The sequence below is a fragment of the Neomonachus schauinslandi genome, chromosome 6 (assembly GCF_002201575.2).
Source record: "Neomonachus schauinslandi chromosome 6, ASM220157v2, whole genome shotgun sequence".
Taxonomy (NCBI): domain Eukaryota; kingdom Metazoa; phylum Chordata; class Mammalia; order Carnivora; family Phocidae; genus Neomonachus; species Neomonachus schauinslandi.
Window position 1 is genome coordinate 145150402 of NC_058408.1, and position 24837 is coordinate 145175238.

A 24837-nucleotide genomic window follows, 5' to 3' on the forward strand; every position below is an offset into this window, starting at 1 on the left:
CTGCAGGTGTGTGGTCATGATGATGAACGGACTCATGCCAAGCACCATCAAGAACTTCTACCTGGCTGGCTGCAAGGTGAGGGTAACCTGGATAGAGCACATCACACCTGGGGACCTTCAAAGCACCTCAGGCTCTGGGATTTTACCCACCAGGCCCAGCTCCAAAAAAATCTCTCTGAAAGCACCCACTTACGGGTACCGATATTTTATTTTGCCAAGGAAACAATTTTAAAAATCATTTTATTTTAAAAGGACATTTTAAGACCAAAATTTTTTTTTAATTGAGGGGAAAAAAAGCCCTAAAATTAGGGGGGCAAATAAAAGCACAGCCTTTCTCACCAAAATAACAATCTTCCAGGACATTCTTGTTGGAGTCGGGTGAAACTGTGTGTGTCTGCCTGCCCAGGCCAGTCACTGTGTCTGTATGGGCAATAAATGATATCATCTTAAGGGTCACATTATCAGAGGAGAACACTGAGACCCAAGGAGGGGAGCAACCTGAACAGGGTGACAGCTTCTGAGTGGCGGTGCTGGGCTCGAACCCCAGGCCCTCTGGTCCCAGCCTTCCTCTGTGAGGCCACCATTGACCAGGAAACAGGCACATCTGACCGTCACGTTCAGTTCGCGAACAATCGGCACATCACAGTGCCCTCGTGATGGCCTCTAAGAAGGTACTCACTGCGTCTTTTGTCAAAGACAATGCGGTGCCCTCACCTTCACGCCATCAGGAACTAGAATGTCACTCTTTGGGCAGCATCTCTGCATTCCGGTCAGCATTTCTCGGCCACTCTTTGGCCTTGGAAGGACTGTCACCCCGAGGACCTGTAAGGTGTACTAAGACCCTGTCGAGGTCCCTGGCCCTGGGAGAACTTTCTCATTTTCTTTGGACTTTGATGTTAGGGTACATGCCCCTACCAGCCTCCCTGTGGGGTACACGCTGCAGGCCCTTCCATGATCAGTGACTGACTTTAGCCCAGTGATTTCAGTGTGCAACCCTGTGGTCAGACCACCGGGGTTTGCTCCCAGCTCTGCCATTTGCTGCTTGTATGACGGTTGGCAAAAGCAACAATCTTGGGGCCTCAGTTTCTCCATCAGTAAAATAGGGATAATAAGGAACCGACATAGGATCGTGGTGAGGATTAACTTAAATCAACCTAGTGCAGGGCCGGGAGCAGAGCAAACACTCCAAAAACGTTACCTGCTGCAGTTTATGTATTTGGAAGAAAAGGTTTGAGCGCGTCTGCGGCAGGACACTCCTGGGAGCCCGCTTGTAGAATAGCCACAGGCCAGCAGAGGGCGCCGAGAGGCCAGGGATCTTTTTTATCCATTGGCTTTTCTTTTCCTTCTCAGTACAAGGAAGAGCCGCTCACCACTGCCTGCGAGAAGTGGCTGGAAATGAACTTGGTCCCTCTGGTGGGGACACAGATCCACCTCCGGAAAATCCCACAGGAGCTGCTCCACAAAGTGCTGCGGTCCCCCAGGTCAGAGCTGGTCCCCAGGGGTGCTGTGTGTGGGACCAGGAGTTGAGCCTGGAGTGGGCCTGGGGCAGCAGGGCTGGTCCTGGGAGGGAGGTGCTCCAGTGGGGCGCACCCATGCCTCTGATGGCCAGGCCCAGGGTTCAGCACCTGCTCCATCCCAAACTCGCCACCATCCTGGACAGCCAGCCCCAGGTGGGGGCCAAAACGTGGAGTAGCAGGGGTGGGGATGGGGATGGACTTCCCTAACCCTCTGGGTGCCTGCTGTCTCGTTACCCGTATGGTAAATAATTCAGTAATTGCCTATGTAATTAAAAAAACATCCTGACAACATTAATATACATTCACTGTGGAAAATGGGAAACAGAGAAAATCAGAAGACAGAAAATAAAACCTCTCACCCTAAATCAGTTCCTAGCTTTAGCCCTGACTCCTCTCCCCAACAGCTCTGACCCAGACCTCTGTTTGACCTGACAACTCAAGCTAACACCCAACCCTTGGGGCCCCACCCTGTGTTCCTCCACCAGCTGCTCAAGCTAGAACCTTGGGAGTCCTTCCGCACACCACTTGGCCCTCACCCCCTAGTGCATCAGTAACACTTCCAGACCCAGCCCATCTCTATGGGCTTCTCTTCTTGGGCACCAGCCAGAGGCCAGACCTCCATCAACTGTTGTGTGGACCACTGCAGGGACCTCTAACTCAGGGTCTTGTGTCTGCTCTTGACCCCCATCAAGAGCGTCTGTAGCCGAAGGGCCTTTGGTGTGCCCATCTGCCCCTCCATCTCACCAGCCATGAGGCATCCATGGGGCTACGTTAGATTCCAGCCCTGCTGAGCACCTGCCACCCATGGGTATGCTCTCCCTCCTGTCTGAAATGCCTGGCTCCTGGCTGGCTCGTTCTGGTCATTCGAGTAATTCATGGAAATGTCCCCAGTGCCTGAACTTTTAGGCTATTTCTAGTGTTTTACCAATATAAATATAGCGCCTTGATGACATCCTTCAACAAATATGTCTTTATCTCAGATTATTTTCCCACATTAAATTTCTAGAAGTGCAAGGACTTTCTGTTTTTGTCACAAGTGAAAAGTATCACTTGAAAACAATTTCAAACTTAAATAAAAATTATAGGAATGGTACAAAGAATATTTATATGCCCTTTACCCTGTTTTTTTCAATCTCTGCTGTTTGCTCGATCATCTGCATCTGTGTGTAGCTACTTACACACATCTTGTTTCTGAAGCCTCTGGGGGCAAGGTGCATGCATCAGGTACCCTTTCTCCTAAATGCTTCAGTGTTTATTTGCTGAGAAAAAGAACTTTTTAATGTGGTCACAATGTAGTTATCAACTGCAAGCAATGCAGCACTGATGTGAATACCTAACATCGTGGGCCCAGTGCTCTCCTTTATGACATTCTTTCATCCAGCGCAGGGTCTGCTTTAGGGTGACAGATTGCATTGACTTGTCAGGACTCTTTGGGCCTCTTTATTTATTTTTTTAAAGATTTTATTTAGTTACTTGACAGAGAGCGACACAGCGAGAGAAGGAACACAAGTAGGGGGAGAGGGAGAGGGAGAAGCAGGCTTCCCGCGGAGCAGGGAGCCCGATGCGGGGCTCGATCCCAGGACCCCGGGATCATGACCTGAGCCGAAGGCAGACGCTTAGCGACTGAGCCACCCAGGCGCCCCTCTTTGGGCCTCTTTAAAAGGCTCTTGATACCCATTGCCAAGTTACCAAGATTGTATCCCCTCAGGGTGAATTTCAAAAGCGAGAAGTAAATTCTAAATATTTTAGCTGTAGATTAGCGATGAAATGTTTACTCATGCTTATGGGATGGAAGGCATTCTGATTTCAGAAATTAGATCTGGACGGATTCATTCCACTGTTGGTTTGAATTTACTGAGTGGCTTGCAATGCCCTCACACTTAAAGAGAAAGGAGGTTGCTAGAACAGAGTTCTGGTGTTGAGGGAGACTGTATTATCAGGTGGACCTCGGGAACCCCAGCCCGGGAGCACCCCGAGGGGCCCTGGGTGGGCTCCTGGTGTCGTTCTGCCCCACTCCCTGCTGCTTTTCCCCACATGTGCCCTCCCCCACCCTCCAGCAGAGCAAAGGTTACGCAACCGTTGAAGAAAAGATAAACATGGCATCCCTTAGACTTTTCCTAATGCTGTCCCTCCCTTGGAAAGACTGAGCTGTCGCACCCTGGTAGCATTTAACCAAGAAAAGGGAAAATTTTTCTGACCACAGCCAGAACCCCAGTGATGGAATGGGCCTTACAAAACGTTCACGAGCCAGGGAAAGAGGTCAAGTACATTCCACGTCAAGCGTCTAGACGCACAAACTTGGGGAGACATGACTGATGTGGGAATGGGGTCCTGCTCCTCCGGCCCCTCCCCAGGAGATGTCTACGCCAGTCCAGAGCCGTCCCAGCAGTAGGAGGGAAGAGCCCTGCGTGACCTCGAGCACGTCATCAGCTTGTGTGCCTTGGAGACACCGGGCCGACTGCGCCCAGACCTCAAGTTCACGTCCCCGGAGGCAGATTCTCCTCGGCCACCCTGGTGATGTCCAGCGGCCACCTGCTTTGAAGCTGGAGGGAGGTGGGGAACAGAAGGTGCTGGAAGACGGGGCTCAGCCATACCCGGCGCCTGGTAGGGTTGTGAGACATTTACCCAGGCTCGGGCTCCTCACCTGGGCACGCTCATCGGCTGGTGGATCTGGCACCTTGCACCGCAGCTGATTAAGAACAAACCTTTGGATGCGTTCATGTTTATCGAGCACTTTGGGGTATGTGCCTTGCTCTGTGCACTGTCCCTTCCAAACCCCCACAGCCCTGTGTGATAGGTACAGTTACTGTCCCTAAGATAAGAGGGATAATAAAAGGCAGGGCTGGGCTCAAGCCCAGGGCTCAGGCTCCAAAGTCCAGCCTCCCACCCTCCACGCTGCACCGTCTCTTCATTTGCTCTGGAGGCCACGCTGCCCAGCAACCAGAACTCTGCTAGGACTGGGTTGTCCTGGCAAGTCACATGGCCCCAGAGCAGCTGGGTGGCAGTACCAGCCCATGAGGGGTCAGGGATGGCACATCCCCCGGGCCCACTTAGTGTAGAGAGTGGCCCGTCCCCCGGCTTGTGGTCATGGTGTTTGGGTCTCTAAGCCTCATGGGAACAACGTCCATCTCAGCAGATGCTTCAGCTTCTGGGCCATTCACCTTCCCTTTCTGAAGCCCTTTGACCTCATCTTCCTTTGGGTTTCATAAGCAGCGTCGCATAAAATACAATTTTCCTGACCTCCGGGGCCTCTGGGTTTTTATTTCTTTGCCTGGGCCTTGGGTTGCCAGTTAAGTTTCTCTTTAGAGGTCACCACTAGGTTACCCTGGTCCGTGAACTCTAATACTATGAAAGCTGCATTCCAAGTTCTGCTTTTCTGGAAGCCAAGCTCCTGGTAGACTTAGGAGAAGTGGAAAACTCCATCAGCTATCCAGTTCCTATCTGCACAGGAAACTGCCCTACAACCCAGGCTCTGCCCACTTCTCCCTGGCTTCCGGCCCATGACACCGTTTGGCTTGAGGGCTCAGGAGTTCACAGGAGAAGCCAACCCTGTCCTCCACGGCAGGCCTGTCCCACATCTGGAGCACCGTGGGGCATGGCTCTCAACCATAACAGTTCCTCAAGCTGATGCTTCTCTGGCTAATGGCAACGCCATCTACCAACTATTGAGCACTTGTGGTATACAGGATACTTTGAGTGGGTTATCAGCCTAACTCCTCCAGCCACCCAGTGAGGTGGGTACTGTTACCTGTGTTTTCACGTGTGGAATGGAGGTTTTGGGAAATGAAAGGATTGGCTCAGATTCCCTGCGTGCAGCATGAGAGTTGGGATTTGAACACAGGTCTGAGTGACCTCAAAGCCCCGGGTGTTTACCCGCCCAGGCCACTGCTGTGCTCTGCACGAGGACTCATTTTTCCCTATTGATAATCAAGATCAATAAGGATATTGATGGTTAGTTTTTATTGTAAAAATATTTTAAAGGTAGGAGGAGAATAGAAAACACAATTGGACCCACCTCCCAAAATGAACAATGACATTTTGTCATAAGGAAGAAAACATTACCAATAAAGCAGAAATCAACCATGCTCCCTCCGCAGCATCCTCTTGGCCTCCCTCCCTCCCTAAAGACAATCAGACCATTGTCGTGGGCCTGCATGAGCCCAATCGATGTGGTTATATTCTTACTACATATATGCGTGTCCATAAATAATGTGTAATATCGTTTCATAAAAGCTTAAACTTCAAATCAGTGTTCTCATAGTGACTGCAATGTTCTGCAGCTTACTTTATTTACTGACATAATGTGATGTGTTCTCTCCATGTTGATACTTACATATCTAATTAGCATTTTAAATTTGATGTTGTACACGGTTCCAGTGAATGAACAGATAGCAATTTTTCATTCCCTTCCTAATGGCCTTTTGTTTTATTTTGCTTCATTTTTTGTTGGGGCCATCAGACTGCCGTAGACACCCTTGGTCATGCTTTCTTGTTTGCAGTGATACTGCTTTCTCTGTAGTCTGTACTCAAACGGGGGCCTTTATTACTTATGTATAATTTTCTAAAAAAAAAAAAGACAAACTGTCTTGTTAACATTTTTCTCTTAAAGAACAAATACCAGTTACCTCCCAACGGCTACTAGTGAGCACCAGTAAACGCAGATAGAACAGTCCAGATGTTCACCTGTGTGGGAGGGAAGTTCAGGATCTCTGTGGGTTCTGTGAGGCCGTCAGAGCTCCTAAGTAAATGAAAATATGTTTGAATGTCCTCAGCAGGAATCAGTACTTTAGGGTACCGGTACTTAGCCTAAGGACAGAGGGCTTGGGGCACCTCCGGTGGCTCAGTCAGTTAAGAATCCAACTCTTGTTTTCGGCTCAGGTCGTGATCTCAGGGTCTTGAGATCGAGCCCCACATCAGACTCCATGCTCAGTGCGGAGTTGGCTTAAGATTCTCTCTTCCAGGGCGCCTGGGTGGCTCAGTCGGTTAGACGTCTGCCTTCGGCTCAGGTCATGATCCCAGGGTCCTGGGATCGAGCCCCGCATCGGGCTCCCTGCTCGGCGGGAAGCCTGCTTCTCCCTCTCCCACTCCCCCTGCTTGTGTTCCCTCTCTCGCTGTGTCTCTCTCTGTCAAATAAATAAATAAAATCTTAAAAAAAAAAAAAAGATTCTCTCTTCCTCTCCCTCTGCCCTTCCCCCACTATGCATGCACACGCTCTCTCTCTTTCTCTCAAATAAATAAATAAATCTTTAAAGACAGGGGGCTTTATTTGAACAGTTACTCATCATAATAAAAGTAAAACCAGGACCCTGATTCATGGAGCCCCAGTGACTCCTCCCATGTTGCTGCCTGCTCCTCGGGGCTTGGGGACCTAGGGCTTGGATTTTGCACCAGGAGTCACGTAGCTCCCCAGCCAGAGCTGGCTGGTGTCCTGGTAGAGATCTATGTGGGCACATCATATCCTAGGTGGCTGTGTGACATCCCCCATCATTCTCACCATCATGGCCCAGACAGTGACAAATTTGGTCCTGTCTAGCCAGCGTCAAAGCCCATGCACCTGTAGGTGGCCTAAAAACAAATAAGAGCAAAAAGACGTTCTCCTGTGGCCAGAAATAGTGTGAAAGGTGGGTGGGTGACATTTCCACTTCCCTTTAGAGTCACCACTTAGCTTGGGTCCCACCCACCAAGACCACTCAAAGTGGTGGGTGCAGCGGCTGTGAGATGTTTGGAAGCCAGCGTGCCGTCCCCATGCTCAAGGTGGGAAACATCCAGGGGTTTAAGACATGTTGAAATGACCTGTTAGATAGTCAAGTTGTTGGAGGCTTTAGAGAAGCTCTTTGGGAGACCTCCTTACTTTACAGAGTTGACGGGGGGGGGGGGTGACACTTGCTCTTTCTCACCACTTGTTTCTAGATAAGAAGTCTCACACCACTGTGGGCGGAGCGCGGGCTCTGCAGCCAGGACCCAGCCCTGCCCCTTAGGAGGCAGACCTGCTGTTTGCTAGCATGCGCCTCCGTGCCAGGCACTGCGCTAATGACCCGTGTGTGTGCCGTCAGCTCGATAATGACGTCCCAGCCAGAGCCTGTGACTATGTTAGGTTGCACGGCAAAAGGGCAAGAAGGTCGCAGGTGGATGACCTTGAGCTGGGGAGGGTGTGCTGGATCACCCAGATGGGCCCAATAATAATCCCAAGGATCCTTGCACCTGGAAGACAGAGGCAGGAAAGTCAAGAGCCTGAAAGAAATTGGAAGGTGCTGTGCTGCTGGCCTGAGGTTGGAGCAAGGGGCCGCAAGCCGCGGGATGTGAGTAGCCTCTAAAAGCCGGAAAAAGCAAAGAAATGATTCTCCGTAGAGCCTCCAGAAAGAATGCGGTCCATACCTTGATCCTAGCCCAGTGAGATCCGTTTTGTTCTTCTGACCTCCAGAACTATAAGATAATAAATGTGTGTTGTTTTAAGCCACTTGGTTCATGGCAGTTTGTTAGAGCAGGGACAGGAATCTGTGCCGCTCACGTAGTTTCTAGCATCTTCTATCACCACTATCTACGGATGAGGGAGCTGGGGCTGTGGGGCCACCGAGCAGCCTGCAGGAGGCTCCATAGCCAGCCTGGGGCTGCACTGACCCACGCCCAGCTCTGCCCCCAGAATCCTGCGGACTTACTAAGGTGTTTTGCCCTCAGTCCCAGCTGGGACTAGGAGGTGAGGATTGAGGCATTTACCTCAGGTGCAAAATTTAAGGGGGGGCACCAAAAGACCTCAGCTGCTGAGATAAGTATATTGTGGTGCAATGTTTTAAAATCAAAATTAATGCAAAAAACCACGACGAACAAAATATTAAAATTTTAAATAAACGTAGGGTCAGTCTGAATTTATGTATCTGTAAGACTAAGGAGTATATCCCAACTTTGCAGGATTGTTGTACGGAATTAAATGAAAGAACAGATGAGAACATCTCGGGCACACCTGTCTCATTAAAGCTGCCCGTTTCTTTGGCAGTGCAGCGGGTGGGGGTCAGGCTGCTGAGGGTCACATCCCAGCTCCGCCGTTCACCGGCTCCCATGACCTTGAGAACATCATTTAACATCTGTCTGAAGTGACCTACAGACTCAGGGGTGGTGTTGCCTCATTCCTAAACTCTTAACTTTTTGTTTTTTCTTAAAAATGGCGGGAGTTGTTGCTATTCCTAAAATTTCTTCTCTTTTATTTTGGCCAGGTTGTTCACTTTTAACGAGTTTCATCTTCTGAAAACGCTACTTTTGTGGGTCTTCTTGCAACTGAACCACAAAGTCCAGACAGTTCCGGTGCCTGAAACTGTGCTGGCATTTTTTAACAGGTAACATAACTTAGTGCGGATTGATGAAATGCACATACATTGGTTTTTTACTCATAACATCCTGGAGGAAAAGCATCAGTGATGTGATTTTTCATAGCACCATCCAGAGTGCACAGAATGCAATTTTCTTTATGGGACTTAAAATTATGGGAGACCTTGGAGACACTGGATTACTTGAAAACGTGAAGAATATGTAGGTGTTATAATTTGAGATAACCATGTGCTTCTGTCCACCTGTTCTGTCCAGTAAGAGACATGATGCACAAAGTACTCCTTTTATTCGGCAAAATTTATTATTACCAAACCACGCTGACCTTCAAAACATCATGTTTAAAATGTATCTAAATGAGACCAGGTCGTACTCACTTATGTTTCACAGTAGCATATGACATTCTGAATGTTCTAAACAAATGGAAAAGCATTTGAATGCACAAAGGTTTCATGGAATTAGCTCGGTTTCTTATACCCTCTAAACTTATGAATTCTAGAAATTCTAGATCTCAAAAGTTCAGTGAAAAATAATAATTTCAGTTTAATGGACACCATTTAATTATGTGTACTAAGTGCAGTAATTCTGATAAACATTTTCTATTTGTAATCTCATAAGACTCTGGGGCTGGTTTCATTCCCATTTTACAGATGAAGAAACTCAAGGTGGAGATGAACTATCTGTCAGAGATTATGCAAGTGATGGGGTCTGACTTGAACTCAGGCCTGCTGAATCCTAAGACACTTTGCTGCTGGTTCCTAGAATGGCCGTTAGGATTCCTCTCTTGTGCCCGCTCCAGCTGGTTCAGTAATAGCTCCCTGGACGCCGTGTTCAGAAAGATTCTGAGGCTGCCTCTAGGTTCAGTGTTATTGTTAGTTGAGGACTTGCAGGGCATCCTCCCCTCCCTGGTCCACTCTCTGCTGTGAGAGTTTTCTATCTGTTCAATCAAGAGTGCCCCCCATTAGCTCCACAGCTGTGGCAGCTTGAGGGCAGGGAGCAGGGTCGGGGGGAGGGTGAAATTGGTAGTTTACGGGCTCTCTGGCCTCAATTAATACTTTGTAAATATGCTCCCATCACGCAGGCTGGCTGTGGAGTGTGGTGGCCCTGTCGCCAAAGACAGTCCCAGGCGGTCCTCAGAGGATCTGCCTGGAGGAAGTCAGGCATGACCTTTGTTGTCAGGTTGAGGCACCTTCCCCCAACCTCAGCAGGAATGGGGCTTCCAGGCACGATAAGGTGTGTTCAAGGAAGCCAAGAGGCTCCGTTTCTCGTGCACATGTGAGTTTCGCAGATAAACACATCTTTCACATATTCATCAGTGGATTGACCTGTTTAAGCCAGGTTTCATTTGCATTGTTCTGAAGCATTTAATCCTTTTCTGGAACATCTGTGCACCATGTTAACTACAGAGCTCATTTTTCCTGCCTCATTATTTGGGGAAAGCAGTATTCAGTGCCAGAATGACATGCACTTTGCTTAGTTTCTATATAATTTGCTTTGAACGCAAATGCTTAAACCGCGCCCCCCCCCTCTTTTAATAGCCCAAGAGACTTTTTCCTATGAATCACACGCACCAGGAAAACTTGCTATTTGGCTCCAAGTTAGCATTCGTACTGGAAACGTCTTAGAACCAGGAGGTAGGAAATGAGCTGGGATGTGGAAACTGTGTTTTTAATGTGGAAGAAACAGTGGGAATGAGGCTCTCAGGTGTGTAGCCCCCTCTGCTGAGAGTGGGGTATCCTCGGTTTTCCTGAGCTGGGGTCCTGAGGCTCCTCCCTGCCATCATTAGCTTTTCCATTTCTCTCCCATCTACCCTGGTTCCTTTTTGAGCCCACATTCCCCTCCATGGCCTTTCCCAAGCCCCCGATGCCACCTTGTTCCTGGTTGGAAACCACTTGTGAGTTTCCACTTGGTGTCCATACCTCCTACCTGGGCCCGTGTACTCCAACCTCAGTGCAGGAGAGACTCCCAGCGGCCCGCGGGCCTGCCTTCCCTCCAGCTCCCCTCCAGCAAGCTTCGTGCCCCTCCACCCCGGGAGAAGAGACAGACCATCTGGGCCTCGGTGCCCTTCCGCAGCAGTCTCCTAGGCCCACCCCCAACCTTGAGGACCATGAGCCCATTTTTAGGATTGTGGCTGGTTCTCCTCCCATCCCAGTTCTTCTGCCCCAGAAAGGTGGCACTTTTAAGGTTCTCCCTCGTCAATGGCCTCCACCTCCCCAGTGCGTGTTCCCGGAGGCCCCAGACTCCTTAACCTCGGTTATCAGCACTCGCTGCTTCTGCTTACCTGACCCCAGCCCGCTCTGCCCCCCTCTGCCCGTCTGTCCATGGCGGGGCCTCGCCGGAAAGCCTCTGTAACCAGTCCCTACAACCACGTGGTGTGCACCTACATCCTGCCTCCCCGGGAACATCATGAGCAGCTTGAAGGAAGGGCGTGTGGGCCTTTACTTACTCGTAGCTTCCCGGCACCGTGCTATGCACGGAAGGGCTTACTGAATGATAAGTTCGCATTAGTCGTTCTTGTGTAACTTGGTTCCCCTCACAGAAGCGGGTCTTCGTATGCTGATGCAAAATTCAGAGAAGGCCTTGTCTGTAGCAACTAGAAGTAACAGGGCTCCCGGGCAGATGACTGAGGGCGGGTGCCCATTTGGTGTTCTAGACAAGGAAGGCTTCCAAGGCTTTCTTTAGGCTCAGGGAGAAATTACGTCTTGGTGGGTCTACCCCAGACATGGCAGTGGGTGGTGGTGGTGCCCTTGCTCCGTATTGGCCATCCTGTCCTGAGGATCCCCGGGGCTGACCTGCAGCAGGGCAGGGTCTCGGGTCAGTTGGCCCAGCCTCCAAATCAGAGGGCTTGGAGCAGTTATTGGGTAAAAATAGACCAGATGCCCCTTTTCTGATCTGTCTTAGCAATGTCCAGAAAACAAGCCAGGAGGCCAGGTATTTGAATAGTGCCTGCAAATAAAGACACAGGTCCAGGCCTTTCTTATTCTCCCATTTTCTTTTATTAATTGATTTTTCAATTTTTTATTCATTCAACACATAATTACTGAACACGCACTCTATGCCAGGGGCACTGACGGAAAGATGAAGAGGAAGTTTCTCTGCCTAGCTAGATGTGTATGAACATCTTCCAACTTATTTTCATTGCTAAGTATAGGAAGGGAACACTCATACACATACATACACACACACACACAAACACACCCCTCAGCACCCACAGTCTGTTTTCTGGCAATGGTTAATTTAGAAAAACAAATGGGCTGGCCAGAATTAAATTTAACATTTCCTTGTAGGAAAAACAAAACAAAACAAAAAAGGTAAACAAAGCTGTTGCCTCTGTCCACAGAGGAAGAGTCACCTTTTCTTTCCAGTTAGCAGTCTGAGAAGTCCAGGAAAGCTGTAAAGTCTCCTCAGTTGGAGTAAAGCCAGAGGCAGGGAAACTTTTCACTTTATTTTTTTAAAGATTTTATTTATTTATTTATTTATTTATTTGACAGAGACACACAGCAAGAGCGGGAACACAAGCAGGGGGAGTGGGAGAGGGAGAAGCAGGCTTCCCGCTGAGCAGAGAGCCCGACGCGGGGCTTGATCCCAGGACCCTGGGACCATGACCTGAGCCGAAGGCAGACGCTTAACCAACTGAGCCACTCAGGTGCCCCCTTTTCACTTTTTTAAAAGCACATCTTTAATCAAAGTATAAAATACACACTGACAAGTTCCCAAAGCTGAAGTGGATTTCCACAAAGCGCACACAGCTGTGTGCGCGGCACCCGGCCCCAGAGACAGACCCGGCCAGCCACCGAAAGGGTCTTATCTCAGTCCCCACCGTTCCCAGAAAAAGGCAAACAACATCCTGGCTTCCTTTCCTTTCAAGATGTCTTGGCTGCTTTTGAACTTTGTATAAATAGAATCTTACAGTACACATGTTTTAAGGTCTGCCTTCCCTTTCACTCAACGGAGCATCCGTAAACTCCGTCCAGGGACAGATGGCGGGGGAAGGCAAGGGGCGTGCTCAGGGTCCTTCAGCAACATGGTGGTGGAGTAGGGGCTGACCTGGGTCTCCCTGATCTTCTATTTTGAGATTCTCTGGGTTGAGGGAAAGTCATGAATAGACCTGTAATTCTAATCCTTAACAGATTGATTAATCACTAAATGGGCCCCTCTCCGACACGAGGATGGGTCCCAGCAGTGGGCTTACAACCTCTCCAGAAGGAGGTCACTGAACCCCACCAGTAAAGCCAATTTCCACATGATCCCAACTCCCAGATGTCCGTGAGCACTGCAGCTGAGTCTCCCCTCCTTCCTCGGCCCTATCCCAATCTGACCCAATCTTTACAGCACGGGCCAAGGACTCCTCCAGGAAGCCCTCCCAGATCTCACCTGCCTACTGGACAGATTCCTCCTCTGAGCTTCTCTCTTTGCAGAGAGAACAAGAGCACATGCTGACCGTGTGAGTGGGCACTGGCCTGACAAACCCAACACTACGCTCCCCCCATGCCCTGTGAGGGGAGCCACCCCACCACACCCCACATCCCTGACGCCTGAGCCTGCCAATGTCTCCAGGGACATGCTTTGTGACGCTGTGTGACAGGGCAGCCAGAAGCCATGTGTCTATTGTGATTAATAAGTGGCATTTGCAGATGTGGCCACAGAGTCATCATGAAACTGGGCACCCCTGGTGTGACAACTCTGATCTCTTAACCAGAGCATTCATTTTGAAACAACATGGGAGCCATTAAATGGTTCTGTCTCAGATAGCCAAGCCCTGGGCAGGGAGGTGGATGTATTTGGGGGCAACAGGGCTTCTCATGACCGGACTTCGGTGTTTCTTGCCTTTTTTATTTTTCTCTTGCTCTGACCACACTGTCCCTGCTCCCCTAGAGTTTGGCTTTCTGGAAGCTGAATCTCCTTTGTTTTCAAAGTCCCTAAATATTATTGATCCCTATGCTTTGCCAAGTTTTCACTTCCCTCCTGTGGCTTCTTGGCTTTCCACCCAAACTGGGTAGCCCCAGCGTGTCTTCTTCAATAAGAGTAAAGACGTGGTAGGAGCCCAAGGGTTGTAAAGTGTCTGATGCAGGAGATCCTTACAAAGGGCAGAGAAGATGACCATTACACGGGATTTCTAGAACCAGTTCTGCCTTTGGGCAAAGGTCAAGACCAACTTGGGGTTGTCAAGACATCGAACAGGGTCTCAGTGAATATCTGACAGGAGTTGGCCTGGCAAATAAGCAGGCAACAACAGCAGGTGGGACCCCATAAAGCCCAGGAAAATCAGCTTGCAATAGCCTGGTCTGTGTGCACATGTGTGTGTGCACGTGTGTGCACATACGTGCGCTGGGGACGGGGATAGCTGGTGTTCCTCCAAGAGACACTGTGGGCAAGTGGAGGGAAGGGAGGGCAGGATGGAGGCTGCCAAGTTGGTGGGGCCAGCTCCTCACCCCTTTCATTCACTCAACATATTGCAAGACCACTGAGCGCCAGGCCTTGCAAGAGGAGCCGAGAGTAGGTGAGCAAACAAAACAGATGCCGAGCCCCATCTCTGTGGCATTTACCACCTCAGAAGCAGAGACAGACAATACATTCGGTAAATAAGAGGTACGTTAGCAGACGGCGGCCCGGGTCCTGGCTCCCAGCTGGCTGAAGGTGCCCAGGTCTATACCGAGTTACGTTTTGAAAAAAGCCGGGTTCCATTCTCATCATGAGTTTTTGCCCCAAAGTGTGCAACTTTTTTTTTTCAAACTTCCCCTTAAAATATAAACTATTATTTCATGTATTGTTCATAGAAATGATGTTTTGATCCTCCTCCTTTTTTATTGTGGTAAAATATGCAGAACATAAAATTGACCATTTTAACCATTTTTATGTGTTCAGTTCAGTGGCAGTAAAAAAATACCTCACACTGTTGTGCAACCAACCCCTCCTTCCATCTCCAGAATGTTTTTATCTTTCCAAACAGAAACCCTGTATCCATTCAGTAATTAAGGGCTAGCCATCCCCCTGCCCCAGGACCCACCGCTCTGCTTCTCTGTGAATCCCACTACCCTAGGGACCTCGTGTAGTCGAATCGCATGGTATTCATTCTTTTGTGTTGGGCTTATTTCTCTCAATATAAAGTCCTCAAGGCTCACCCGTGGAGTGTCATGTGTCAGAATTCTGAAGTGTGTATTTTAAGGCTAAAATCTGAAGTCCTGGGGCAATGGGGCCCTGAGTCAGACGCTCACAGGAAGGGTAAATAACCAACATGTGATGGGATGGGGGAAGTGAGAAGGCTGTGGTGAAGAGCAGCTTTATGATCACAACCTGTCCCAGTCAGAGGGACACTCGTCCTGGGCACTGCCTTTCAGGAAGTCTGTGGGGGATTTGTCCCCGGGCCCTTGAAAGCAGGGCCCAGAGCCAACCTGGGTGTGTCCTGCCGTCTCAAGGCCTATGAACTGTCCTTCCCGAAGGGCTCGTGACCCAAGGGTTTCTTGAAGAACTTGAAGAGGCAGACACCATGGCCTGAAGCTTGCCCCAGAGCAGTCGGTGCTCCCAGAGAGATCTTGGCACACACAGCATTGAGCTCCAGGCGAAGCCATGCCAGCATCCAGTCCCGCCGGCAGACCCATGCACAGAGGCCCCCAAGTTAGGTCAGCTTCCTCTCACTTTGTGTCAAGTGGGGTGAATGCACTCATGGTTGAGCCCGAGATAGTAGGTGCCTTTGCCTCCAGACAGTGGAGAGGAACCAGGGGAGGAGAAAACGCACGGGGCTGTTCTCAGGAGGTCTGGGGAGAGTCCTGGCTCGGCGACAGTCGACCTCACGGGGCTCCAGGGGCAGGGCTGTACTGACTGGTTCCAGGTGTTGGACCACAGCCCTCTGATGCTTATGCTGTCAGATTTTAGAAAATCAGTAGCGGAGGCCACCACTTTCTTCCTCTGAGGTGGCCCCTGGCTTGGACCATTTAGGGTGTGGCAGTGATCATGAACACCATGCACTTAGCTGGCTTGAGTCCAGGTCCCTTTCCCAGGGACGAGAGGACTGTGGCAGTCATCACGAGGTGGGGAGTCCTTGCTGGTGTACTGTGCCCAGCACCATCACCTTTACTCTTCCCAGCTACCCATGGAGGCACACGTGGCCGTTGTCCCCACATGACAGGAAGGAGATTAGAGCTCAGGGAGGCTCAGTCACGTGACTGATGGCCAGCCGGCCCGGGACTGGAACCTGCTGTGTCTTGACTCCAGGGCTAAGCTTGCCGAGGCGTGGCTGGACAATGGATGAGCAGATTCATGACCTCGCAAGTCAGCTGCCACCATTGCCACGTCTCTGTGATCCAGAGGGATCTTAAAGTTCAATCACGTGTCTCAACAGAGCTCTTCCCCAAATCCTCGGAGAGAGGCGGTCTGTCCAGAGAGCTCCTGGCTGATGGGCTGTCGGGTCTGAGCAGCAATCCCAGGGAGACTCAGGGACCTTGGTTTCCTCTCCCAGCAGCCTTCCCACCAAGCTGCAGAGTTGGTGCCCCGGGGGCTTCCAAGTCGCAGGAGAAGTGCTGTCCTCTTACTGTCCTTTCCCTTCTGAACTGAAACTGTCTATAACCTACAGCTCCAGCAGGTGCTCCTTTCTCGGCAGTGCTGGGCTGTGGGGGCCCTTGCCGAGGATTCTGGCTCATGCCCCAGAGCATTCCCTCCTTGACACCTGTACCCTGCGTGATGGCACCTAGCTTGTTCCTTCGTTAAATGGTGAGAGAGAGGCAGGGAAGGAGGCTAAGATATCGTGTTCTTGGGGCCCCGGCATGGCCCACATTAGCCCAGCTCCACCTGCTCCGGGTAGTGGAGGGCTGATTCCAAGATCAATAGGACACTGCATTCCTGAAAGTATCAGCCTTCCTTCCTTTATGCCTGATCTGTCCACTCCCGGAGACTGGCACCCAGTGGATTCTAATTAATAATCATTGGATTGAATCAACTCATTTGTCGTGGTGTCCCTCTCCCCTCCCACAATGCCTCACCATCCCTAAACTATCTCCTGGGACCGCTCACACAGAGAGTCCCAAGAATTCCCATTTGAAAGCAAATGGTCCTCAGCAGGCTGGCGGGCACCCCCAGCAGAGGCAGGACGCAGGGCCAAAGGTGCATTCAGTCTGGCTGAGACAGGGTGTGATTTGGACATCACTCTTGATTCATGGAAAAATAATCTACAAGAACCTTGGCTGGTCTCATACGGATTTGCCTTGAGGGAATGACTTTGTGTTTCCAAAGGGACTTGGAAAAATTACCCCCGTAGTCCCCATTGGTGAAAAGTGACACTTTAATGAAACAAGTTGTTTCAAAACAAGAGTGGTGGGTGTGTGTCTACATGTATGTGTGTTCTCAAAAGGAATCTGATCTCAACCCAGCCCTGACCTCAGCCACGTGTGGAAATTAACTGGCGTTAATATGGGCAGTAACCGCTGAAGGTGTGATTGGGAAACAGCTACTAGAACTTGTTACCCACATTCCTTCGTTTTAATCCTACCAGAAAGCACCTTTGAAGGGCCTACATTGGCCACTATTGAAAGGGCAGCCTGTGGAGAGGAGGAATCCGAAGTCCTGGGTTCAAGTCCTCACTGAGCCTTTGTTTTTCATCTGTAAAATGGAGCCGATGACACCTGCCCTGTCTGGTCCACAAGACGTTTGTGAGACCCAAGTGAGAAAATGTATCTCAGAATCCTCTATAAAGTAACTCATTACCGTCAGTCACTTCATAAGTACGCTCCGTGCACCTGCCGTGTTGCTCGGCTCCGTGGTGGATGGCAAGGGGGCTAGAACCAGTGTCTCATTATAACCTCTGGGGTCAACCTTCGCCCAGGCTGCCTCAGCGGCCCTCTGCTTCCACACCCCTCACGGGTCCAGAGAGAACCAAGCCCATCTACCCCTGGCTAGTGAAATCACGAGTCTCTTTGACATGACTTTCACTACCCCTCACCAATTCTAGAAAGCAGTTTTATGAATCTCTTGTTCCTCTTTGCACCTCTGCTAAGCTTCCCCAAGAAGTATTCCTTTCTGGATCAGGACACAGGACAGAGCTTGGTGCCGCTCTTCCTTTGCCTGCGTCTGCACGGCATCATCAGAGGTAAGCCCTGCCCAAGGGACTGCCCCCTGGGAAGGCTGTTGGGGACCTGCCCCCCCCCGCCAGCAACTCTTGGGAAAGACCCAGTAGGCATTTTGAAAGGAATAGGCTGAGCGATGGCATTGTCACTTCCAAGTTGTGTGACTTTGGGAAAGTCACGAACCTGTCTGGTCTCAGTGTCCTTGTCTGTAAAGTGGGGGATAGTCAGAGCTTCGTGAAATACGGTAGTGGATGAAGGGCCCTGTGGATCCTGAAAGCCTGTGCACCTGCCAAGGGCTGTGTGAGTGTCAGCTAGCCATGCTCCCCCCTCTTCGAGGAGCATCCCCTCCAGGTCAAGCATTCGGCCATTGGGGCGAAGCCTGTGGGTCTGTGCTCCAGACCTGGCTTCCTCAGCCTCATGCACTGGGCCTGGCAGAGGCCTCTGTGAGTTGGAAAGAGGAGGAAGCTACTGGGGAGTGTGTTTGGGGCTGCCCAGGTGGCCCCCCAGGGAGACCTTTGCAAATGAAAGGATATTATCCAGACATAATGCGTAACTCTAAAACCCAGGGATAGTTGATGGACCCCAGGTAGTTTTGTCCAAGTTGCTTCTAGACACCCCAAATACACCCACGATCAGACCCCAACCCACCCTTCTTGGGCAGGATTTCGGCCGGGGGGCTATAAACACTTTGGGGGAAAGTGCTCGGTGCCGTCCCATTTGGGCTCCACGCACCTTATGATCCCTGGGGCCCTGGTTGGACCCTCCAATCCTCAACCCTCAGCTCCCTCCTTTTTCTCTCCATAAATTAGCCTTCTGCCGGTCTGTGCTGAATACAGCTATAAAAATGTTCTCTTTGTGTTTCTTCCAAGGCAAAAATCTGGAGGAGTTAAGGCACATTAATTTCTTCCCAGAGTCCTGGCTGATCCGGGTTACAGCCAACCATTACCACGCAGTGAGTGGCCAGCTCAGCAAGGAAACAATTATTGAAATTTATTGCTTTTCTGACTTGGCTTTTTCTGGAGATGTGTTTTGCATTTGAAACCTCTGGGCCTTTGAGGTCGGGATGTTTCTGGCTCCTCCTCCAGGGCAGTGGGGAAAGCCAAGCCTGGAGGGCCAGAGGGGGAGGAGGCCGGGTTAGGAGGAACCCAGGTGCCGGGCGCATTGCACACTATTGACCCAGAGCCTGAGATGGAGTCCCGGAGCACTGGCCACACTGCCCTCTGACCAAGCCCCCAAAACACACATGTAATGGGTGCTTGTTATTGGAAATTTTTAAAATGCAGAGAAATTGAAAAAAAGAAAAGACCTACCCCCAGACCCATCACCCAGAGACAACCACTGCTAAGATCTCATTGTGTTTATTGGCTGCAAACTCTTCCACCAAGAGCATCTGCTATAAACAATGCTTCTTTGCCTTTCCTTTAGTGTAGACAATTCGTGGTGTTCCTAATTGTTAACGATTATAAATGACTGTATGATAAACATACTTGCACGTGAGAGTTTATTTTACCATACTTAGAATTGTTTTCTTATAGGAGATTCTCAAGAATAGAAAATACTGGCCCAAAAAGGAACATTCATTTTTGTTCTTGATACATATTAAACATTTAGGACCAAGTTACTCTTCCCCCAGTAATGAATGAGCTTGCTTCACTTTGTACATGCTCAGCGATGTAGGGCGTTTTTATTTCGGATCACTTTTGTTAATTGAGAAGTGAACAATGAAATCTCGTTTTTCAATATGCATTTCTTTTATTACTAGATTTACTATTTAATGAATATTTTTCCCATGTGGCATTTCTCCCTTTGTGAATTGTCTATGCAAACTGCTGTACTTCTTGTGTTTCTAATCGTGCATTTCTAGGGATGAAGTAGGGCAGTGTTTGAGTTCTGAGGATTTATGAGTCACTGGTTAAAATTCAATTCAGCCCAACAAATACCTATTGTAATGTGCAAACCACAGTGCCCAGTGTCGCTGCCCAGCAGACAATGACTCCATGGAACCGAGCCTCTGTGGGACGTAACTCACATCTATGCTCTAAGAGCAGAGTTGAGGCGGAGACCGTCCTTGGGGCTGGACACCTCAGGAAGTACCCCCCCCCCAACCATTTCTGTTCTTCTGACCCAGCCCACCTCCTTTCTTTAGCCCCTTGCTGCCAGTGTCCTGAGCCTGCCATGTGGGATCATGCTTGTGACTTTATGGCCATCATCATTCTCTGCATCGTGATCAGGCTATTTATGTACACATTTTATTTCCCTGGTGAGACTGCTCAGGCATGTTTCTCATTCTCACCTTTGCATCCTCTCAAAGCACTGAGCACAGTACCGCACATAGTAGGCTTCAACAAATACTACAGCCTAGATTAGTGGCTGAGTGTGGGATCCAGAGACAGAACTCTTTTTCAAGCAGGTTTGGGGTTGTGGGATCAGTGAACCGATGTACAGATGGTGAGAGATGTATCCAGGTGAGCTTGTGTGCTTCTCTTTCAGCTGGAGAGTGGGGGCGACATGGTCCACGTGAAAGATTTTACCACCCAAGCCATGAGATTCGGACTGCTCTTTAACCAGGTACAGACCACTGGGCCCAAGCAAGGGGAAGGATTGTCCCCTTCCACACTTGGTTAAGGACCTTTGTATAATCGCTTCTTACCTCTCTTAGCAAGGCCAGGGCAGAAAAGGAAATTGTTGTGTCTCCTTCTGCATGTTCACCACATCCTAGGAAATGAAATTCACAAGACAGGGGCCTGGGACAGACTGTTCATTGACATGGTGTGCACATCCAAAATTTCTCCTTGAGGGGGACCAACTGTCCTAGTTTTACAGGGATGGAGGAGTTTCCCTGGGATGCAGGGCTTTCTGTTCTAAAACCAAGAAAGGCTTGGGCAAACTGGGATGAACTGGTTGTTCTCTTTCCCACAAACATCGAGACTTGCCAACTGCTCGATGAGAGATTCCACTCCAACCCTGTGTTTACGGTTACAAGGGGGAACCTATTTTTTTTAAGATTTTATTTATTTATTTGACAGAGAAAGAGACAGCGAGAGAGGGAACACAAGCAGGGGGAGTGGGAGAGGGAGAAGCAGGCTTCCCGCGGAGCAGGGGCCCGATGGTGGGGCTGGATCCCAGGACCCTGGGATCATGACCTGAGCCGAAGGCAGACGCTTAACGACTGAGCCACCCAGGCGCCCTGTGGGGGGGAACTTATTCTGGGTGGATATTTTGATGGGTCCCCCAAATCCAAGCAGCAGGGGGTCAGGGAGCTTGGCTGCAAGGCTCAGTCACCAGGGGAGTATGCAGGGCCAGTGGTTGCATTCTTCTTGGGTTCCCTGAAAAGGCACAGTTCTCCAAGAAATTGCTGTTCTCCGACATTTTTAAAAGCCACCCCAGTAGTGATCTCAAAAGAATTTGTGTTTCAGGGACTTGGGGCTCTGAATCTATCATCAGAGACTCCCCTCTGGGTCAGGCCTGGATGGGCTGGGTCTCCCCCTTTGCTTGCAGAGACCTGCCTAAGTAGACAGACCGCCGACCGCAGGGGTCAGGACACCTCGCAATACCATGAGTATGGAGTGTCTTTTAGACCCATCAAATTAGAGCAAATGCTTTGTTCCAAAGGTCCGCAAGCCCCTGAACATCTAAGAACATGCCTAACTCGTTCTTCTCCCCACTAGAGGATGCACAGAGCAGTTAACATGTCACTGAGTGCTAACCTGGGGGATTTGTGAAGTCACTACAATTTGGCTCTTCCTAGGCTAAAATTGCTGTTGTGTTTTAAATCAGCTGTCAAATTAGTCATTTTTGTCTTAGCTAGAATTTGTTTTACTGTGTCCTCTTGCCGCTGAACACTGAAGATTCTGTTCTCTGTCACTTTGTTGTTTATCCTTCCCAATTTAGGAGTATACAACGCATTCAGAAATGATTGCCATATATGGATTCTTCTTTGAGATAAAGGGGATCAAACATGATACTACCTCTTATAGTTTTTACATGCAGGTAAGGACAGAGCCCAGGAAAGCTGTGTCTCAGATAGAGTCAATTCATACTAAATCAATAATAATTGATTAATCATTCATTAATAATGAACATGGAACGTGTTGTAAGCCTGGTGCTAATCATGCTCATATAATGTGATTGTCATTTGACTTGTACAACCTTGGGAGGTTGCTGTTGTTGGCCTGTTTAACAGATGAAGATCTCCAAATTGCACGTCTTCATGTTCGTATGGCCTCTATTGACAAAGCTGGGGTTAAATTCTAGACTCTGACTCCACATTTGGGGCTCAGTTCATCTTCAGTTCATACGTGGTGGGTGATCCTTTACTGATGGCCCCTCTTCATGGAGGTAACACGTAGTGCCCACAAGGGAAGAAGGAATGGAATTGTTGAAAGAGGCAGAGTAGGGCGGTGGACAGGACACTGGTGAAGTCAGGAGGGCAGATGGCTTCGCCTCGGTGCTCTTGCTAGACTTTTGGAAGAGCACTGTGTTTAAGAGCAGAGAGCTGAAGTCAAGCTGTGTGGTGAGCTGCGTGACCTTGGCAAGCCGATGAACCTCCTTCCCTATGTCCAGCGTCCTGAGCTTTAAGATGGAGAAGGTAATAGGACCTACCTCACTTGGCTGTGGGCAGTATTACTGGGTTAATTTGCGCAAAGGCCATAGAACGGGGCCTGACACAAAAAGCGCTCTGTGATGATGATGACATTGACCATGACAACTGTGACCAGGGACCACTGTGTTCCACTTAGGATTTGCTTTATAAGTCTCTAAGACATCAAGCTCCTTGAGAAACCATATCTCATTCATCTTTTTCTTATCACCACTAATCATAGTACCCGGCATGCAGGGGATGTATGTTTGTATCACGAGTGGATAAATGCATGAGTGAAGAAAACGAGAGTTTTACCCCCAGCTTTGCCACCACCCCATTACGTGCCCTTGAGTGAGTCACATCTCTTCCTTGCGTCAGTTCTTGGTCTTCAGTGACTCAGGCACTTCCCTACATAATGGATTTTACTGGATGGAAGAGATGAATCCTATAACAACGCCCATTGAAATGCTCATGTGAATACTATGTTGGTTTTTAAATTCGGGCCAAGCAATAGTGAAGAACTTCCAATTCAATGCAGCTTGACCTAAAAGCATTTTTCTGGGTTCACCAAACCCCAGTCTGTGAGCCAGTGGTTTTGTATGGTGAGGGCTCCGTGGCGAGCTGATTCAGCAGTAGCAGCTGTTAGGAAATGGGGCCCTGGGGGAATACCCTCTTGCTCTCCGCACACATCATACGGGAGAGTCAACGAACCAGGTGTTGCTAACTCTGGGTCACCCCACTTTCAGTTTCACCTAAGGCGGATCACCCTCTTTGCAGAGAGTAAGGCACACTGACTCGGGGTTCCCGTCCTTGCTCTGTGAGCATGGCCCCGTTAGCCTGAGAGCAGAGCGCTTGGTGAGGTACGAGATCAGAGCCCAGACCCTGGTGGATGGCAAGTGGCAGGAGTTCAGGACCAACCAGATCACCCAGAAGTTTGGATTCGTCAAGCCATCCTGCAAAAGCCATGTGAGTGTCTGTCTTTGACTTTTCTCCTTAATGTCCTTTGTGCTCTTTTTCTCCTCCACCCCTTGTTGGGGATCCCTGACTTTACATCTCCAGGGGACCCTTGCTCACTTTTTAAAAGATAATCACAGCTCCACACCACGCTAGAGAGAGATATTGAATGAAAAGCTGAGGACATTGAAAACTCTCACTATAACACCAGATCCATTTTATAAATGTCAAAGGGTACTGTATTGGAGGAGGGGAGATTTGGTGGAGTGTATCTGCCACTACCATCCCCGCTGTTGCCTGCACATCTCCTGGGATGTGCACCAAGATCCGTGGCCTGGCCCACCTGCCTCAGTGGCCGCGCCAGCATCCAGCTGGATACCCTACCTGGCCTGGCTCCTGACAGGTGAAATCCAAAGATTGCCAGAGAGCCTGTTTGTAGTCCTAGAAGGAACCTGTGAGTTCCAGGACGTCCGGGGGCCTCCCTTGCTGCCGTGTAGGGAATGGGACTCAGCTTTAAGCCAGGGAGTCGTTCCCACACCTGACTGCACACTAGAACACTTGGCCCTTTGCACGGTCTGCAGGCCTGAGCGCCACCCAGCTCCTGAGACCAGATATTTCGTGGTGGGGCCCAGGCATCGGCGTTGTTTAAAGCTTCCCAAGCTATTCTCTGTGATGTCAGAAACCAGAATAGCAATTTCCGTTGTGGAGGTGTGTGCAGGGAGGCCAGGATATTGGCCGGGAGAGAATATGAAGAGGATTTCTGAGGTGCCTGAAACGTTCTTTATTATGGTCAGCCAGGAGGACTCACTCATGAAAATTCACCAAGCCGGACCCTTAAGAAGTGTGTACTTTATTGTATTTATGATATACTTAACTTTTTTAGAGTTTGTTTCAAAGAACTTCCCTAGGTGGTTCCAATGCGCAGCCACAGTTGGGAATGACCACCTTACACAACTGTGAAGGCCTCTCTCTCCCCTTCTCAACAGGGCAATTGTGTTCATCCTAAAAGCCCCATTTGCTTTGTTTTGTTTCATCTTTTAGGCCTTGAAAGTCCAAACTGTGGGCATCCCAATCTATGCAAGTTTTTCATTCATCTTCCCAATATCTTGACAATTTCCAGAAGAATCTACGGGATTTCTTTTCTTCCACCAGTCTGCATAAAAGAAAATAAAATGACATTGAAGGGACCACTCAAGCATTCAGCTGACTTTCCTAGTTGGCCATGGTCTTAGTAGAACTTTGCCCACGTCTCAGTCAGGTTGCTGTCACAGAGTACCACACGCTGGGGGGCTTATAAACAACAAACGTTTATCGCTCACAATTCTGGAGGCTGGGCGTCCAAGATCAAGATGCTGGCGTATTAAGGGTAGGGTCTGGAGAAGACTCGCTTCCTGGTTCATAGACGGCCATC

General features: G+C 49.5%; 1 protein-coding gene across 1 annotated transcript in view; it reads left to right on the forward strand.

Annotated features, from left to right (window-relative positions):
* The window catches only part of BTBD16 (BTB domain containing 16), a 43146-nt gene extending 18565 nt beyond the window's left edge, over window positions 1-24581 (forward strand). The window contains exons 9-17 of the mRNA XM_021703828.1: window positions 7-76; window positions 1351-1481; window positions 8726-8845; window positions 17822-17913; window positions 18760-18842; window positions 20381-20458; window positions 21782-21880; window positions 23250-23438; window positions 24468-24581. Coding sequence (XP_021559503.1) covers window positions 7-76; window positions 1351-1481; window positions 8726-8845; window positions 17822-17913; window positions 18760-18842; window positions 20381-20458; window positions 21782-21880; window positions 23250-23438; window positions 24468-24536 — 931 coding nt within the window. The 3' untranslated portion in view covers window positions 24537-24581. The remainder of the gene's footprint in view (window positions 1-6; window positions 77-1350; window positions 1482-8725; window positions 8846-17821; window positions 17914-18759; window positions 18843-20380; window positions 20459-21781; window positions 21881-23249; window positions 23439-24467) is intronic.
* Window positions 24582-24837: the final 256 nt, after the last annotated feature.